Source organism: Schistosoma mansoni (assembly GCF_000237925.1).
Source record: "Schistosoma mansoni, WGS project CABG00000000 data, supercontig 0203, strain Puerto Rico, whole genome shotgun sequence".
In the NCBI taxonomy this organism is placed as follows: Eukaryota; Metazoa; Platyhelminthes; class Trematoda; order Strigeidida; family Schistosomatidae; genus Schistosoma; species Schistosoma mansoni.
Genome location: NW_017386076.1, coordinates 183,607 through 203,385, shown reverse-complemented (window position 1 = coordinate 203,385; position 19,779 = coordinate 183,607). Strand labels below are relative to the sequence as shown.

Below are 19,779 nucleotides of genomic sequence, written 5' to 3'. Positions count from 1 at the left end.
AATATCGTACTTAATTTCGAGCCTTGTATGCAAGAATAAACTATTAATTTGGACTGAACAGTGTTTAAAATAACCAATGGGAGTTGTGGTTAGTGTAATCAGTGATAGGGTTAATTATAAACTGCAGTTAAACGCAAACACCGTACTGATAATCTTACTAAACTTTACAGACATTTGCTTTTTATTTATTACTGTAATCAAAACACAGCTGTTCTGATATGTTTCAGTTATTGCCTTCTATGGTGATTTTTTGATGCAGACAGGAAAACGTAAATACTTATACAGTATCGGTATTGTGCCTATGCTACAATAATTTTTCTCTGTTTCACTGATAGCAAACTTTAGTGCTTAGAAAAAGAGTAGCTAACTAGTCGGTACTACTATCGATTTGTTTCTCAAGATACTTCAGTTAATTACTTTAGAATATTAAGTGAAATAATCAGTAATAATTAATTTTATAAAATTAACATACAAGCACATTTGTAAATACGATAGTCTATGCAACTTGTTTCTCATATACATATATAATCTGCTGGAAATCTTCAAGTAATTAACGTAATTGGATTGTTCAAGGTTGAAATAAAAGTATAGTGTGAATTTCAATAAGAGTCTATATTGCTATAAACATACATTTGATCTAACCCATGTAATGAAGTTTCCAGTTGACCAGAATAAATCCAAAGATATCTTTGTGCTCGAATTTTATATTAACTAGTATTAATTTCTTTACATAAAAAACAGTCCTCAACTAAGTAGTCTGTATTGAACTCTGAACCAAATGAATATAGTATTTTCCCAACTAACAGTATAACATCTGATGATTTTTACATACAATTCAAAAAGCTAAAATGAATTAAGTTACTAAGACCAACATTGATCTCTTTTGATAAAAACATATTTCTAAAATGATACATCTTGTTAGTCATGAGGTTTACAACTAATAAAAATAACACTGTTTCATCTGGTGAAAAGTATTATGATTTAAATCATTCTCAAATGTATCTATCTATTGAAAGTTTTTTTCTGATTTATTTAGGAACTTTTAGTCAACTTTATGAAGGAAAACTTTTGGTATCAATTCGGAGACATGGTATTTGTACAAGTAAATGGAAGCAAGTTATAATCAAAACACTAACTGGTTTGTTTTTAGTTTGGATAAATCTTTAAAAATTTTCCTTTTTTTACTCAAGGTAGTCTTTTTCTTGTTAGTTTTATCCTAAACCATAATATTCTAATGAACTTTAAGATGAAAAATTATCTAATATATTTTCATTGTCAATTGAAGCTAGACCATCAAGGAAAATCTGGAAGCACTTGACGGCCGTTTCGTCCTATTGTTGGTTGGAGTTAGACATAAACACCATCGGATGCCGGCTCAGTGGTCTATTGGTTAAGTGCCCTGGCGCGAGACTGATAGGTCCTGGGTTCGAATCTCACGAAAGGAGGTCTTGGATGCGCACTGCTGAGGAGTCCCACAATAGGACGAAACGGCCTTCCAGTGCTTCCAGGTTTTCCTTGGTGGTCTAGATTCACTTGACTCACGCTTGCAACTATGAAAATACTAAATCTCCACAAAACCCCTTCTGATAATATTTAATATATGTAGCTCTTTAAGATACAAACAACAGTATTAAACTTGGTGCTAAAGATTAAAAGTTAGGAATTCGGCTATCCATGAAAGAATAATAAGTTACTTAATGTTAGTTTTCTGTTGAATAATTGCCATCGAAAAACGGGTCTATAAAGTTTCATTTATCAATGATTTTGTTTTATTATTGATTCTGACTTAACGAACTGATCAAAGCAGCTCAATTATCCAGTAATAAGATATTATTATTATCTATGAAGACTATCACTTTTTGGCATTTATAAGAAGTTTCTGACGACGAATGTAACTATCTATGACATGATAAGATGGAATAGCGGATGGAGCGGTAAATAATTCCAAAAGACTTTCATGTTATAATTAGAAAGAAATCGTAATAAACTATCTTTCAAATGCTTTCCAAGAATAAACGATAAATGATCTCGGTTTATCATCTAAATACCGCTTCAAATTAAAGGCTTTTTAGAAGTGTTAATTCAAGGAAAACCATAAATTATTTTGTTGTACACGTGGTATGAACTAAACTACTTTGTCACATCTTTCGCTGAAAGTAGAACGACAAGAACCTACTGAATGTTTATAAAGACATTTTCAAAGAAATGTGGTTCATATTGTTCAGTAGTATTTTCCTTAAAATGGAACATTGTTAATACGATTTGTATGTCACATTTAAATACCAATAAACTGATATCTATTTTTTCTATTCTGAATCCTAATAATTGTTGGTTTCAATGTTTTTAAATGAGTAAATTAAATAACTATGTGATATATTAACGCAATACATTTCGAACAATCTGATCACACCTATACTTGCTAAGAATATATATATATATATATATATATATATATATATAAATTAAAGGTCGACTAGTAATGGGGTGTAAGAGTAGACAAGAATAATAATAATAATGTGAAAACAATTCGAAACCTGATCACTCTGGATAATAAGTTGATACTACCAGAGTAGTTTTAAGGTGAGAACAAACTGTTTTTGAATACAAAAAGTGGGTTTGAATTTTCGTGTGGCTTCAATGAATCTTAGTATACGCCCTTTTACACTTTTATACAACACCACAAAAGCCGAGTTAAGATCAATCTTATGGCCTGTTTTGATTATTTGTCTGGCAATAGAGGATGATGGATGTTTATCATCTACTTTTATCGGGTTATTTGTTTCTGCAACCATTTTGGTACATGTTCACACACCCTAATTTTCAGATCACGATTGCTCCTCCCTATGTATGTGTGACCACACACATTTAAATTGGTAAACGCAGTGGGATGTGACACAATCGTTTTCATGTCTTTCAGGTTTTGAATGAAGCATGGACCTCGTTCTTTCTTTGATAATGATCTTCGCTGCACAATACGTTTTATTGATGACTGATTTAAGCCTTTGTTTCAACAAAAGGTTATTTGAATCACCTCTAAATGATAAGGTGACGTAGACAGGCTTTTTTTCCATCAAGGCTATAGTAGGTCTCACTGTGCCATGAACTTTCCATCTATCGAAATGTATTGGGCTAATATATCACATAGTTCTGATAATCTTCATCTTCTTATTACACTATCGAAATTTATCAAAGGGATTAATTGCTTTAAATAACTATGATTTTCTTCCACATTCTCTACAAGTAGTAATTCACAAGATTATGATGTAATAAGACGAGTATCTAACCTTGGACAAATTTTCTGAAGTAGTGAGTTCTTTAATTTTATTTTGAAGTGCGGTGTAGGATAAACTGAACTTCTGTGGATAAACGCATCAGTCCCTATTTTTTCTGTATGTTCATATACACTTAATGATGAAGAATATCTTATTTGCTTTATTAGTAATCTGTATTTAATTTATTTTCTCTCATGGTGTCTAACAATAATCAAACAGAAAAAGCCACAGCAGAACAAGTAAGACTTTTCAAAAATGATGCATGTAAATTTGTTGGGGCAAAACATTCACATATAGCGTCCATCATTGCAGCTTCAAGTACGTCCGTTTGTGTAAGTTCCCTGTCTAATCAACAAATAATCAGTCAACCAATTCTTATTTATTCGAACGCCAAATATGGAAATTTAAAATTGTTCCTGCAAAGGCGATCAAATGGAATGCAGGATGGAAACACGAGACCAAATACGGTAAGTAGTCATTTGTCATTTTTAATGCGAAACTGAACAAATTTACTAACCAGTCTAATTAAGTAAAATATTTTTAAGTATTGAGTGTAAAAGAGAAACAAATTTCTCACTATAAATTAGATTTTCCATTAGCATACCATGCTTTTAGGTATATACTTTATAATTATTGAGTATAACTGTACAAAGTACTTGTCACAAGTAAATTATGTCTAGACCAATAACAAAAAACATATAGAAGTTTAATAACTGAATTCATAAGTCAATTCAAGCTAGACTGAAGGTCCTGAGTTTGAGTCCCGTGTGTGGGATAGCGGATGAACACTATTGAGGGGTTCAATACTAGGACGAAACGGCCGTCCGGTGCTTCCAGGTTTTTCATGCTATTCTTGCTTAAATAGACTCATGAATTCAACATGTGGACGTATTTCTTTTATACATTTGCATGTAAGTAGATGATACTTGAAAATTTGTTTTGATAATTACAACAAACATCTCCGTAATTCAAAAGGATGAGTATTTTAAAGAAGCTTTTATTATATTCGTTCCAAGTGAACATCAACAGTTTATCTAAACAAAACAGGTAGCTCATGTAAAACAAGTTCAATCTTAACCTTAAATGTATCATCATTATGATAAGCAATAGACCATACAGGGTGTAAACTCTGAGTTTTAACTTAAATGAAGTTTTACAATGTTCTTAATCAAAAATGATGAAACCTGTTGGTTAATGAAAATCTAATTTTTAATATATATATATTTCATGTCATATCATATGGTATTGTAGTGAACAAAAACACGGTTGAGGACAACCAAGTATATTTAAGTACAAACCACAAACTATCTCACTGAAATCTGATAACCATACAGTAAACAGTTAATTTGCAAAATTACATTCAATTGTCTGAATCTTGACTGTTCCTTCTGCAAATATCAGTTTATCTTCTCCGATTTCATTGTTCATGCATTTTCATACCGATTGCGCTTCATTCCTTTTCTTTCCTTATCGATCTTCTGACAAAATACATTCTATGCCTAACCATCACCATATACTATTCGTGTGGATACAAGTAACCCACACCACAATATTAATGCGTTGAAAATAATTTTTTCGGAGATTCTATTTCAATAAAGTTTATATGAATGGCACTGTCGAACATGATTCTTCAAACAGCATGAGGTAGTATCATCGTGAATAAAATTAGGGATTTTAGAAAATGAGTAATTAGTATTTAACTCTGAAGTCAACTTTGTTTATCATAAGAATCAATGTAAACCTTACTTTTTTAAAACAAAAAAAAAACTAGATCGAATTATTGAGGACAACAAAACGTTGAACTACATTTGACCTAAATGTTACTTCTTTATATTCCAGTTAGTTGCATAAAGCAAGAACAATGATTTTAGCAGGGTAACATAGATTCGTTTTGTTTAGCTAGGTTTTAGTTTGTTGCTGATAATCTGTAGTGTTTTAAAATCATAGGGAATTATTTAAAATAACTCAGGTTTATGCATTGAAGTGTCTCAAAACGATTAGTTTGCTAAAACTATTTCTATCAGACATTAGAAATATGATTTATTTGTTTAAAAAGAGAGTGATATCATTCCTTGTTTGCTCCAGAAACATGAACATTGTTTCATTGCATCACCAATAAGTTTTTGGTTTTTTCTTATGTGATTAATTCGTTGCTTCAGTTTTTCGGTTCTATTCTAGTTTAATAATGTTATTTCCAATTAGTTGGGTTATTAATCATTTTATTCTTATTTATCAATGCCGTTTACGTGACTAACTGCTTCTAGACCTTTAATCTTTAATCACTATCAGTGTTCCAGAATGTCCTTTCGTATACCCTAGGTGTTTAAAATATGGTGTACTGAGATATGCTCACAACAACTTTAAATTGAGTTTATTTATATAAATATTTTCAATCCACGTAAGAAAACGCTTGTTTTTAAAACACTACAGGTTGCAAGAAACTGACAACAACCCTAATTAAATACGACCAATTCATACTATTTTGAATAAATTCTCGCTTATGATCCTTTCCAGTTAAACAAAGTTTGTTTATGTCAGTTGTTTAAATAAAAAAATGTTACACGGTTATATAATACAGGCAAAATAAATGAGGAGTTAAACTGAAACAAAAGATATTCTCAAACTAAGTTGATGAATTATTTCAGAAGGTAACAGGAATAGTGGACTTTATTTCCTAATTTTGCGTAGTTTCACTTGACGAGATACCGATTTAACATTTATATATCAGCAAAAGTGTTTTCTACTGTGTTTAAAAAAAAGAAAGATTTACCCTTAGAAATTCAATTTTTACTGCAAATATAATAGTTATTATAATCATTATCAGAAGGGGGTTTTGTGGAGATTCCAGTAATTTTATATAGTTGAGATCGTGAGCCAATTGAAGCTAGATCACCATGGAAAACCTGGAAACACTGGACGGCCGTTTCGTTCTATTGTGGGATTGGTTGAAGTTAGACATTAACACCGTTGGATGCCGGCTCAGGGGTCTAGTGGTTAAGCGCTCGCGCACGAGAATGATGGGTCCTGGGTTCGAATCTCGCGTGATGGGATCGTGGATGCGCACTGCTGAGGAGTCCCACAATAGAACGAAACGGTTGTTCAGTGCCTTTAGGTTTTCCATGGTTGTCTAGCTTGACTCACGATCTCAACTATATATTATTATCATTGTTTAGTAAACACCATACTTTCTGATTATCTACTTTTCGAGAAAAAATGGATTGAAGATTGAATCACCAAAAAAAACTAACAAAGTGCATTTTATTTATCAGTAACTAGGAATGGTTATTATTTATAATTTGATAGTATATATTATAATAATGTCTTAAATACTTATTTGTATAATACTCTCAGATACTTACTGCAGCTCAGCTTATCAGTATGGCTTTACAAATTCTTAGTGCAGCAGATTATTTGCACAGTATAAACGTGATTCATGAAGATATTGCAACACGAAATTGTTTGTAAGTATTTTAATTTTCTTACTGAATTCACGAGTCTTTGAAATGGCTTCGGTAAAAAGTAGTTTTTGTTGACAATTATCAAGAAGTTTTGAACATAAGTTTCATACCAGCTAAAGATCCCTTGGAATGCTAACTTGCACTGTTGAACTAAGTAATGTTTCTCCGATGACTGAACTCCGTGTCACTCATTTTCATAGTCTGTAGCGCTACGACCGAGCTACCTGTTTTGTAATCGACATTTTGTGGGAGTTCTTGGTTGATGGCAAACACTTTATTATCACAGGAGGTGGTTGATAACCCAAGTCACTTAACTGTAACGTCAGTGATTACACTGCAAAGAGTTACCTGTTGAAATCAGGAGAATATTTTTATACACAGGTTTTCAGACACACTCAGATGTGTCAGCTGTAACAAAGTCTAAGTTAGGAGTTTTATCCAGATTACTTTTATTCGTTTAACATATTAATAAATGGATGTATGGTGCTGATTTAAATAGTTAAGCGGTCATCCTGTAAATCATTCGGAGCAGTTCACTCAGCATTAATAATAAATCTATATAAAATTAGCTATCACTACATAACTGAATCGCGTATTTGAACCAAACTTCAGGGTATAAGATGAATATATTGTACTACGTTGAAACACGTAACAGACAAGCAAACAGTAGGACTAAAAATTTTGGCTCAGAACCAATGTGATTGCCACCGATTATTTTTTTATAGTATGCATTTAAAATCCTACCAGTGAACAGAAGTTGTTAAGGTGATAAGTATTACATTGTTTAGATGTAAAAAACATAAAGATTTTGAAATAGTTCAACCTTTTTATGTCAAATTACATAGATACTTAGAGTTGTCATGAAATTTCAACTGATGTTTCAGGCTAATTTACAATTATTAGATTAAATTATATATTCGATGATTTATTCAAAAGGCGGATTTACAAGATTTGAAATTTATGCTGATAGATATTGAATTTCAGGATATTCATAAAAATAAATCTTTTTAGGGATAAAAATTAAAAAAAAACATGATTGATTTGATAATTTTACTGAAAGCAGTCAGTAACAAGGGCGGAAGATAATATTTCGTTTAAGTTAAAACTATTCAGACTTCTTTTTCTCCAGCTAATTCCGTTCCCGATGTTTACAATCTTTTCTTTTATAAGATTAAAATGTAGAACACGTGTAGCTTTAAGTGACTCGGCACTCAGTAGAGATCTATTTCCTGAAGATTACCATTGCTTAGGTGACAATACAAATCGCCCAGTGAAGTGGCTAGCATTGGAAGCGTTGATCGAAAGAAAATATACTATGGCAACAGATGTTTGGTCTGTTGGAATAACATTATGGGAGCTTGTTACCAGAGGTCAACAACCTTATGCCAGTATAGATGCATTTGAAATGACAGCGGTACTACGAACCGGATACAGACTGAAAAAACCTCATAACTGTCCAGATGACTTGTGAGTTCTACCTTTGTTTGTTCAAATTTTATTGATAATAACTTAGTTCGTGTTGTTGTTATTTCCCATTTAGCAATTGTAAGAATATTTTCAAGATGCTTGAGTTTGACCTATTTCAAGCTAAGGATTGCGGGAAGTTACAGTAACACTTAAGAAAATGTGCTTAATACTCTTCAGTATTTGAGACAATATATATTATGAATGTTATAAACAATATGTTTGAAAAGCAAACAATATGTAGTATACATCGACAGTTAGCACTTTACAGTATACAAAAGGCATTACATTTTTAAAAACATATTAATATATATTGACCATCGTCACTTTTGACTGATTGAATTCCGTTCATAAATCTGATAATAACTAAATGTAAGATTACATAATTATGTAATCACATTCCAATGATTAATTCACCGCTTACCCAATAGCCAAATGACATTATTTCTGTATACATAAAAAGGATATTCATATAATAATTATAAGATCACAGTTGAAGTTTGCTTCAAAACGGTTATTTTTTTATTATTGATCATAAAATTATATTCGGTATAGACAAATTATTTCACAGAATAAAATATATATTCTTCACTGAAATATTTTTAGTTGCCAAGGCAATAATGATAGTTCATATATAAGACCATTCTTTATTTAAAAATATTAAATTAGATTATTATACATTGTGAAACGAAATTGAAGCAAACTAAAATGAAATTTTATGTTTCAACTATATAGCTATTTACTATTTTGTACATAAAATGAACTAAACTATGATACTTTAATATTTTCTATACTAAGCAAAATCGTTCATCTTACACTCATGAGATATCTTGCTTCTTAGGAAACTGGCACAGCTGTTAGTGTAATGAATATCTTAAAAGTTAATCAATTAGTTGAAAATTGCTTATAAAAGATTCCGAAAACCGGTACATAGATAACATATGTTATTTTCTTGACCAAATATAGTTTATCAATATTTACGTTCCAGTAGTTATTCAGGTTAAGCCAAGTATACTAAGGTTTCAATTTAAAGACTTTCATAAATAGATAAATATAATATACTTTTCCAGTTCATTTTGTAATGTATAGTTATTGTGTTGTTTTCTTAGTAAACTTTTCCGTTGAAAGAAGTAAAATCTGAATAAAAATGACATTAAGTCTTGTGTTTGTGAGACGTAGTTCTCTAGATGATGAGATTTAATTTAATGATTAGTGGTATCCATCTGCTCTGTCATAAATTTTTTTACCCTCTCTAAATGTCATTATTTTCATCTAGATTTTTTACATTCATATCTAAAACTTTCTATCATTATATGTATTGTTATTAAAAGGTACATATTCTTTTTGCTTAAATCTATCCTTTCAAATATAGTAAATGGTACTTTCTTGAAGTTTTAACTATACTTATTGTTAAACTTTTGTAAACTGGTTAATTTCAAGTATTTTTGATTGTTTAACTTTTTGTTTATTAAAAAAGAAACTTTATTACAAATATTTGAAAAGTTAATCACCGATAATACTGTCAAAAAATATAATATAAACAATATAGAACACAACTTTTCATTTTATAAGAGGGTAATAATCAGAGAAAAAGCAAGATTCTCAAATACAACACAGAGAACACCAACCCAGTCATACTTGATGGCGAAACTGTGGAAGATGTGGAAACATTTACGTACCTGGGAAGCATCATTGATGAACGAGGAGAATCTGATGCAGATATAAAGGTGAGGATTGACGAATCAAGGACCGCATTTATACAATTCAAGAACATATGGAACTCAAAACAACTGTCAACCAATTTCAAAGTGAGAATCTTCAATACGAATGTCAAAATAATCCTGCTGTACGGAGCTGAAACATGGAGAAATACTAAAACCATCATCAAGAAAGTAAAGGTATTTATAAACGGTTGTCTACGCAAAATACTCAGCATTCATCGACCGGATACCATCAGCAACAGCGTTTTATGGGAGAGAACAAACCATCTTCCAGCTGAACAAGAAATTAGGAAAATACGTTGGAAGTAGATAGGACATACATTAAGGAAATCACCAAACTGCATCACGAGGCAAGCACTAACTTGGAATCCGGAAGGGTAGCAGAAAAGAGGAAGACCAAAGAACACATTACGCCGGGAAATAGAAGGACGTATGAAAAGGGTGAATGTTAACTGGAAAGAACTGGAAAGGATTGCCCATGACAGTGTTGAATGGAGAATGCTCCTCCACGAGGGGTAACAGGCATAAGTAAGTAAGTAATAATCAGAGCCGTAATCAAAGTAGGATGGCCCTTAGTAAGTAATATTTTTCAATATTGTATTCAAGTGAAATCAGCACTAAAATTCTCTTAAATTTTCACTCCAAATACGAATGAGTTTTATTGGATATATTCAATTTTATTTCTCAATATTTTAACCTTTATATCATACTATTCACTTAGAGAACGTCTATTTACTTTTATTTTTATTAAACAGATGGAAAATTATATTTGCATGCTGGAAAACAAATCCTTCTGCTCGACCAACAATCCGTCAACTTATTACCAAATTAAAAGCATTTCAAGTTACAGTAACAAATTATATTTAATTGAAATAAAAACTTAGATAATATTTTAATAAATAAGAGATCATTGTAATTTATGTTATACTTTGTGTTCTAATATATATGTACGTAAAAATATAGTTTATTTGTGTTCGGTTTACTACCACATGAATTATCCACCAATCGAAATACGACTTATCCAATCTTAGCACTGTACCAAATCAATGACGTTCGACCGGTATTAGCAGCCTAGCAGCGTCCTGATTGGTCCTTTGTCTGCCTAGCCCTTCCAGTTGAGTTCAGAACACCAATTACAGCTTCTGTTATGCGAATCATTTATTTCAAACATGCTTGGTTTATATACCAGACAGACAGACCACATCATACCATAAAATAGAAAATAATATTTGTACAAGATCAAGCCAAATGTGGTTGTGAACGTGGGAGACGGTAATTAATAAACTGAACATAATTTGGGAACGGTAAATCGTATAATAATAGTTGATAAGTCAAAATGAAGCTTATGATAAGAGAAATATAGATATACATAATTTAGTTACCGAATAGTTATGCAATAGGAATATATATATAAAATAATAGTCCATTAATAGGTCCCGGAAGTTACCTGTACTTATGACTTCACTATGATATAACAATTTGTATCCAGCTTAAAGTGTTGTTTGATAAGAAGTACTCAAAATAGTAATAAAATGAAAAAAAGTATCCTTAGGGTTTCCCATTTATTACAAATGATGATTAAGTTTATTTTCATGATAGTTTTATTAGTAGTGTGATTATCTAAGTACTGTCTAAATTACATCTGTTTTCCTAAAAAAAATTGAATTTGGACGACTAACATAGATGGCTCTAAATATAAGCAGTTGCGCTTAAAACACTTTAACTACAGTAGATCATATGATATAAAAGAAATTGATTACTTTAACGTTTGTACTAGTTAATATTAATCTACTTGAACATAAAGAGTAGACAATTGTTGATTGAACTATAAATAGATAACAAGAAGAATAGATTTACCCTGAAAAACAGAGTCACTATGATCTTTAAAAAAAATTCGGACTAAATCTTATTTTATGATAGACACAATAGAACAGCCATTTGAATAGTGATATTAAGCTGATAGTAGACTTTTGAAATTTAATGGAGTTTTGTTCTTAAAACCGTATGTAAATAACTATGGATAAGTTTATTAGTGACTTTATGCAGGTAATCCTTTTTGGTAATGAGACTTGAAGATAAATGTAACTTTAAAAGTTAAAACTCAATTTATTATGCTCAAGGTAGCTTTTTATATGAACAAGACGAATGCTATTATCGTATTTATTTCATGTATCATTACTCGGTTATATAAATACTACAGGTAAGACATATGTATGTTGTTTGCTACTCAAACACTCAATTTTAAACTCCTTGTTGTGAATTTATTTATCTGTCGACAATGTATACAGTTAACATATACTACCTTCGAGAGGAAAATCTTGGAGTTCTAGTAAGAAACCGTGACCAATGGGAACCAATCTGTGTCGAATATGAGACAGTTATCCATCGAAGACAATGGAAGATGGTTGCGCAATATCGTGGATTGGCTGAAGTTAGATATTAACACTGTTGAGTGCCGGCTCAGTGGTTCAAAGTTAGGCGTTCATATGCGAGACCGAAGGTCCTGATTTCGAGTCCTTCGTGCAGGATCGTGGATCCACACCGCTGAGGAGTCCCATACTATGACGAAATGGCCATCGAGTGCTCCCCGGTTTTCAACGGTGGACTAACACTCATTGATTCCTGAACTTAATCAAAACTCAACAATCTCCATAACTCTGTACTGATAACATGAACAAGTCAATGTTGTATTCACTCTCTTTTTGTGTAATATGTACGTTACTTAAAAACCGAATCTAATGCATTGGTTGTTTATAAATGTGTGAAGAAGAAGATAACATAAAAAAGTGATAATAAGTATATGTAGATCTACAAACTTACTACCATGTTATATCTAAGTTTATACAATTTATTTTCATTCATTTACACATTAACGGTTTATGAATAGGACACTGTGGAACATTACAATTTCATGGCTTTGTTAATTATTATTTTTTAATAAATTTTCAAAACAAAATATTAAACTTATTCATTTCTGAGTTCGGACAAAAATGTTCATAGTACGCTACAGGCAATATCTACAATAATTGATCTGGAGTTCAGATGGTGGAGGAGTTTTGTAGCTCAGGTGGCCGATTTATTCGGAGTTTTGTTCTCTGAGCTGGATGGTATGGTCGAGTGACTTTTATTATTCTTCCGAACAATATCATCACCACAAACTTCAGGTAGAAATGAAGTGTTCGAATTTCTCCACATGTGACTCACAGCTTGTTCTGTAGACCTCGATCTTGATTAATTATTGTCGACCTTTAACCTCTCATTATCTGTTTCTATATTTTGATTGTATCTCCCACTGATTTGATTCTTGGTCCTACAATTGTCTATAAAAAATGATGATATTGTTCAGAAAAACAATAAAACCTCCTCGACCAAACCATCCAGATCAGAGAACGAAACTCCACCTAAATGATCTAGAATTGATTTTAATATTTGAAATAAAAATTCATTCCACCTAGATGTACAGTTATTACATCAAGTTGAAATTCCAAGACAAAATAAAAACAATTCACGAAGCAAATTACCCTGAAATGAGATTAAATTAACTAAATAACGGATAACAAATGATGCATATGACATTTTAAAACAGACAAGAAAGATACCGAAAACAAGTAAATTTATTGGGAAAAGAAATAATAATAATAATCGAGAATTTCAATTATCTAGACGCTTATAAACAAAATGAGATGATGACGTCATTTTCAATAGAAGCAAATTGAATATTTCCAGTGGTCATTTACCTTCCTTTTTTCAAAATTCTACCAATGTTCCTTAATTTCCATAGATGAACTAATTTCCTTCTGAAATTCCTTTTTTTTGTAATTTTCTCATGGTTATTATTAGCTCTGTAATTAAACTTCTTTTTAGAAAAAAAATGTTAAAAGAAATTATACAATGCAATTTATCATATAGACACAATCTGTTTACTTCCACACACACACACACAAAAAGCTTTAATCATTCATTTCATTATCACCATTGTTTGTAATTAGGACATGTAGAATGGTAGAGAAATATAGAGAGAAGGATATATAAAGTAAATTGTTAGGATTAAAATAAAGCAAGGAATATTTTGACGATTAATACATCATATACTGTTTCTGAGCATAGGAGCTAAAAGAAACAATAATTGTCATTTGTGGAGTTGAGATCATGAGTCAATTGAAGCTAGACCACCATGGAAAACCTGGACAGCCGTTTCGTCCTATTATGGGACTCCTCGGCAGTGCGTATCCACGATCCCGCCTCTCGAGATTCGAACCCAGGACTTACCAGTCCCGCACCAGAGCACTTAACCGATAATTCTCATTGTCATTTGCTTTAATAATGAATTATGATTTCTAATACTGTAGTAAGTAATAATGCAAGAATGTTCGGAATGTAACTTTCTCCATACAAACATATGACTTTATTTCCAAGTGGATATAATATAATGCTTAGTCTTACGAATAACACTGAAGTGGTCGAACTTATTGATAGCTTAACTGATTTTTGAGGTATAACAAACCCTGGTCTTGGTGGTTAAACTAATCTATGCATGGATGAAAGCTTAACCTTCCTAATGCTAGGAAGATGTCTGTTTATCTATTAAACTTCGAGAATGCCGAATAAATGTATGCAGTTCCATCTGATCACCAAATAACTTTACCGTTATCATCAAAAGAATGTTGTAATATCCCACTTGCATTACACAAAATTGATATAAAGCATGTTAAGAAAAGGCATTCGAGATAGAATAGTGATGTCAAAATAGGTAGACTGCTCACGAAAGCAAGAAATGTGCGCTAGAACATTTCACTGGAAATTATGTAAATCATCTCATTGCAGGATTTTATAGTCATGTTACCATTTGAATTAAAATTTAATGACACAAGTAACCAAATAAAACACATTATGGTTTCTTTATTCATTTCATCAGTAGATTTATACATCTACACATACTGAGTTCTCGTTTGACACGAAATCATACTTATTTCTGAGAAATTTGGTGAATTAACAATGTTTATTAATTGCAGTTTGTATGATGTGTGGCAGCAGATAATTTTCTTCAGGTAGTCAAAATCATAAATGATATTTAGGAAAATATTTCGTTGCATGTAATGAAGGTAATTGCTGATGGTCACGATAATGAAATTCCCGATTCAGATACTATTATGCTATTCATTTTTGGCGACAGTAAACAAAGTACTTTTATTTCTACTGACAGCTAGATGGTATTTTAAGATTTATCAATTCAATCATTTTCGTAAGAATGAATGTTCTATAAAATGAGTTTTTTTAAGTTCTCAAATAATTTGGTAGTTTTCACCAGAGAACAGTAAATGAACTTGGAAATATTCGACACAATTTTGATTGACACACATTCATCAGTTAAAATGACTGCATTTTTCTTTTTGTAACAATCTAAGTTCGCGTGATCACCTGCAGTGTGAAAAATAAGATTATTCTTTGAAGCTAAATATAATTAGTTCGCATTCCATTTGGCTGGAAGTAAGCTTTTTAATGTTTAGTGATGTTGATTAAGTGCACAAAGTAGTGGCAGTTTAATAGTCAGGTTGAAGGTTATAACTATCGTTCATTAGTTCTTGATCTTAACAGACAAGTAGTATCGTTAACGGTCATCCAAAATAAAACATTGTTTGTATTGACGTTAGATGATTAGAGGTAAATGTCATAAAGCAATATATACACCTTAGTCCTACAGAAAGTCATCCTCTAAATAAATAATTTAGTCGTAAAGTCTGAACTATGTTACCGGGTGACAAGTCACATACCATAGAGTGAACTAACGCCCTTTGATTTGGATATACATCTTGGTGTAAAGTGCTTACATGTACGAAACCTAGATCTAAGCTTTCCTACTGATTTCCTTCAACCACAAATACTAAATGTAGCAAACGTTATATCAAATCATTTAGACTAGTAGACATTATGGAAATTATTCGATACGATTGGTTTAATGAAAGGGTCTTGGCAAGCGTAACATAGGTTGGTAATTATAGGTTAGTTTTAGAGATAACAGATTATTATTTATTAATAAATTACGCTTTCTTTCCTTTTGTTTTGAAAATGAAAACAAGTTTGACAATAACATATTAATAATGAAAATATATATGGCGTATGTATTTGATATATATTTTTCTGAATAGATTATAATCAGAGGATAATAAACAGTCGCTTAAGGTTGTAACTTAGTAGATGTATCAGCATATTGATTGAAGATTTTCGTAACTATCAAAAGTACACAGACGATGCTGGTTATTGCAGTACTTCCTCATGAACGCTGATAAACAAAGTTCGACTAGCTTATTGTCTAGTATAGGGTTGATTTACCAAACGTATGCCTATCTTATGTGGATATAATTTTTTAGTAAACTATTATTACCAATCTTCTAATGTTTAAATAGACAGGAAGGGGATTGAAAAATACAATTAGGGACTTATACTTTACAAATTTGTTACAAATAACACTGAAATCCTAAAAATCTACTTAAATTGAACGTTATAAGTATAAAGTGTAGCTTTTTACGTATAAACTCCGTTTCATATATTAATTTCGTTTAGTGAACTGAAACAGTAAAGAATGGTGTGTACCAAATACTAAGTATTAACTCGTTTTCATTTGTTTTCAAATGTAGTTATTATTAGTGGCTGTATTCAATATCATATTTCTGGTACATTATAGAATTCTCAGCACAAATTATTTCTGCAGGTTTTTTTTCTTAATTCTTGATCAATCCTTGCGATAAATATTGAGTAGTCACCAGTTAGATGTTAGTAATTCAGAACTCGACATCTGAATAATGTATATTCTTTTCGATGTATATTGCCAGCAACCGCGATGTCTCTGATTAAGCTCTTTTGTAACTTGTACAGTGAAATATCGTAAACATTCCACAAATGCACCTGTATAGGTTATGATACTAATAGGCATAATAATGTGTCAAGACAAACAAGCAAAAAGATAACTTGTTGCAATATACAAATGGTAGGAGCAGCTAGCCCAGATATTCAATCCGGCCGTTTCTATCATAACAACATGATATAGTTCATTAAAGTTTTTTTTCTATGTAAGCCAATAAATAAGTTAGCTTGCGATTTACATTATCCGCTTGTACTGTTTTATACTACCATCGATGTATGTTGCTTATAACTATAATATTTTGATCTGGAAAAATAGTTATGTTATTCATAGACGAAAGATCTTCCTATTCCGATGCATTGTCCAGGAGTTTAACAGTTAACGTTTCATCGTACTGTTCATTTATGTGCTGCCAAAGCATTTTTTAACTGTCTTGATATAAAATAATGTGATTACTGAAATAAATAAATGATTGAAGATAGGCTTTCGTTTACATACTGGTCGAAAAGATTTCAATTTAGTCACTAGAAGTATGTATATATTTATGTGTATTTTTATAAACTACTCGTTTATATATGTTTGCCTTACTTCTAAAAATCTTAAGTATGTAGTGTTCTTAATTCATATAGTCTATCGGTTAAGTGCTCTGGCCCGAGACTGATAGGTCCTGTGTTCGAATCTCGTGAGGCGGGATCGTGGATGCGCACTGTTGAGGAGTCCCATAGTGGGACGAAACGGCCGTCCAGTGCTTCCAGCTTTTCCATGGTGGTCTAGCTTCAATCGACTCATGATTTCAACTATATATAAAAATAATATGTTTGAAAACTCATCATTTTGACTTGTATGAACATCAAACGATCGTACGAAGATAAAAAAAGCCTATAAAAATAAAAATAATAATAAAGATACTATCTGGATACTTTGTAAATCTCCATAAATTATATTACATTTATTGGATAGATAATAAACAAATATAATGACTGCTTAAAAAAATGATATCCACAGTTTCAACTATATAATTAGCTGTAAGGAAATTTACTGCCAATCTTTACAAGCAGTTGTTATCAATTTTTATCTCCTGATTCATCAGTAACTGGACAGTTAACTTTAACTATAATTAATCTACCAAGTAATATTCAAATTACCATCCTAAATTTAAATCACTTATTTATCAATAATTGAAATCTATAGTTTGTACATATAATAAGTAAATAATACGAATATTCGTCAAGATTAGAACGAATAGCTTGACAAAAATTGGGCGCCGAGTATAAAGAAGTCATTACATGTAAAAAGTATATTTGAAATAATCTCAGCGATTGAAATTTAGATCATTTCAACTTTTCGTCCTGCTGACTCGTCTGAATTTTAGGACCCTGAAGAAATCCACACAAGTTAACTGGACGAAACGTTGGAATTATTTAAATTTTAATCGCTGAGATTATTTCAAATATAATTTTGCACATATAATGAATATTCGGTTTTTTTCACAGAGCAGTGTAAAACATTTCAAAAACAGAAAGATACAAAACGTTTTGAATTAACATAGAAGGGAGTACAAGAATGTTCCAGAATTATTTTAGTGAATAAGTCAACATTATGGTTTGTTTTTTAAATTTACTCATTTCAATCACAATTTCGATTATAACATTTTTTAAAAAAATAATAAAATTACTGATAATAAATCAAGCCACACATAGGCTATCATTAATAAAATAGATGATACTTCAATATATGATAAGTTTAGACTTATTATAACAAATTTGGGTTTAATTACTTCTATTATATTTAATGATAGTCTTTAACCTTATTCTGATAATTGCTGAAGCTAAAAATAATTGACATAACAGCAAGACTGTAATTATAAGCTCTATAACTTAATTTGATAACTTTAATAAAAAATCATACCTACAAAGTAATAAAATGTCTATTTCTGTAAAATAAACTGATATAAGAACTTTGTTTCCGAAAATAAAACACTTCATTTTTTGAGATATCATGAGTAATAGAGAGCTTAGCTGCGTGGATTTATGTTTTTAAAAGTAGTTTTATGTCATTGATGATCATGACCTGAACTAATCATATTCATACTTGAGAATAAATCAGAAGGGGTTTTGTGGAGAATTTAGTATTTTCATAGTTGAAATAATGAGTCAATTGAAGCTGGACCACCATGGAAAACCTGGAAGGCCGTTTCGTTATATTATGGGACTCCTCAGAAGTGCGCATCCATGATCCCGCACTCGCGAGATTCGGACCCAGGATCTACCAGTCTCACCCCAGAGCACTTAACCGATAGACCACTGAGCCGTCATCCGATGGTGTTAATGTCTAACTTCAACCAATCCACGATTTCGATCTATAATCATATGCTCCCTAGTGACTGACATCAAGAGATATTTCCTTAAGTTCTAGCGGAGTTCTCTCAAGTCTGTTGTAGAGATATCAACTCACTGAAGACAATCGGTGAACGGTTGCTCAAAATCGTGGATTGGTTGAAGTTAGACATTAACACCGTTGGATGCCGACTCAGTGGTCTATCGGTTAAGTGCTCTGGCGCGAGACTGGTAGATCCTGGGCTCGAATCTCGCGAGGTGGGATAGTGGATGCGCACTGTTGAGGAGTCCCACAATAGGGTGAAACGGCCGCCCAGTGCCTACAGGTTTTCCATAGTGGTCTAGCTTCAAATGACTCATCATTTCAACTATGAAAATACTTTAGAATAAATCGATTTCTGAGCTACTGATTTTTTATGGTGCATCTATAAATTATGAACTTCATAGAACGCTTACAGCTGTAAAGTAGGATAAACTGGATAACCGTTTTGTACTGTTATGGGCATCTTTAAACATGCAAACTTACGACAATGTTTGGGTCCAAACTTATAGCACTTCATATTTCATGAGAAAGGCGTTACATGCAAATCACTGATTTGATTTCATATAAGGTGATAAAAAACCTATTTAATGTACCCAACATTACAGTAGTCGTCTAGTTAAAGTTAA

The 19,779-nt window shown here is 31.5% G+C and overlaps 1 protein-coding gene across 1 annotated transcript in view; it reads left to right on the top strand.

Moving 5' to 3' along the window:
• Positions 1-3,466: 3,466 nt before the first annotated feature.
• Positions 3,467-19,779, top strand: part of Smp_156580 (tyrosine kinase) — a gene marked incomplete at both ends in the record, with an annotated part of 19,285 nt that continues 2,972 nt past the window's right edge. Inside the window, 4 exons of the mRNA XM_018793364.1 lie at positions 3,467-3,739; positions 6,624-6,733; positions 7,901-8,197; positions 10,671-10,764. Of these exons, the coding sequence (XP_018647146.1) occupies positions 3,467-3,739; positions 6,624-6,733; positions 7,901-8,197; positions 10,671-10,764 (774 nt within the window). The remainder of the gene's footprint in view (positions 3,740-6,623; positions 6,734-7,900; positions 8,198-10,670; positions 10,765-19,779) is intronic.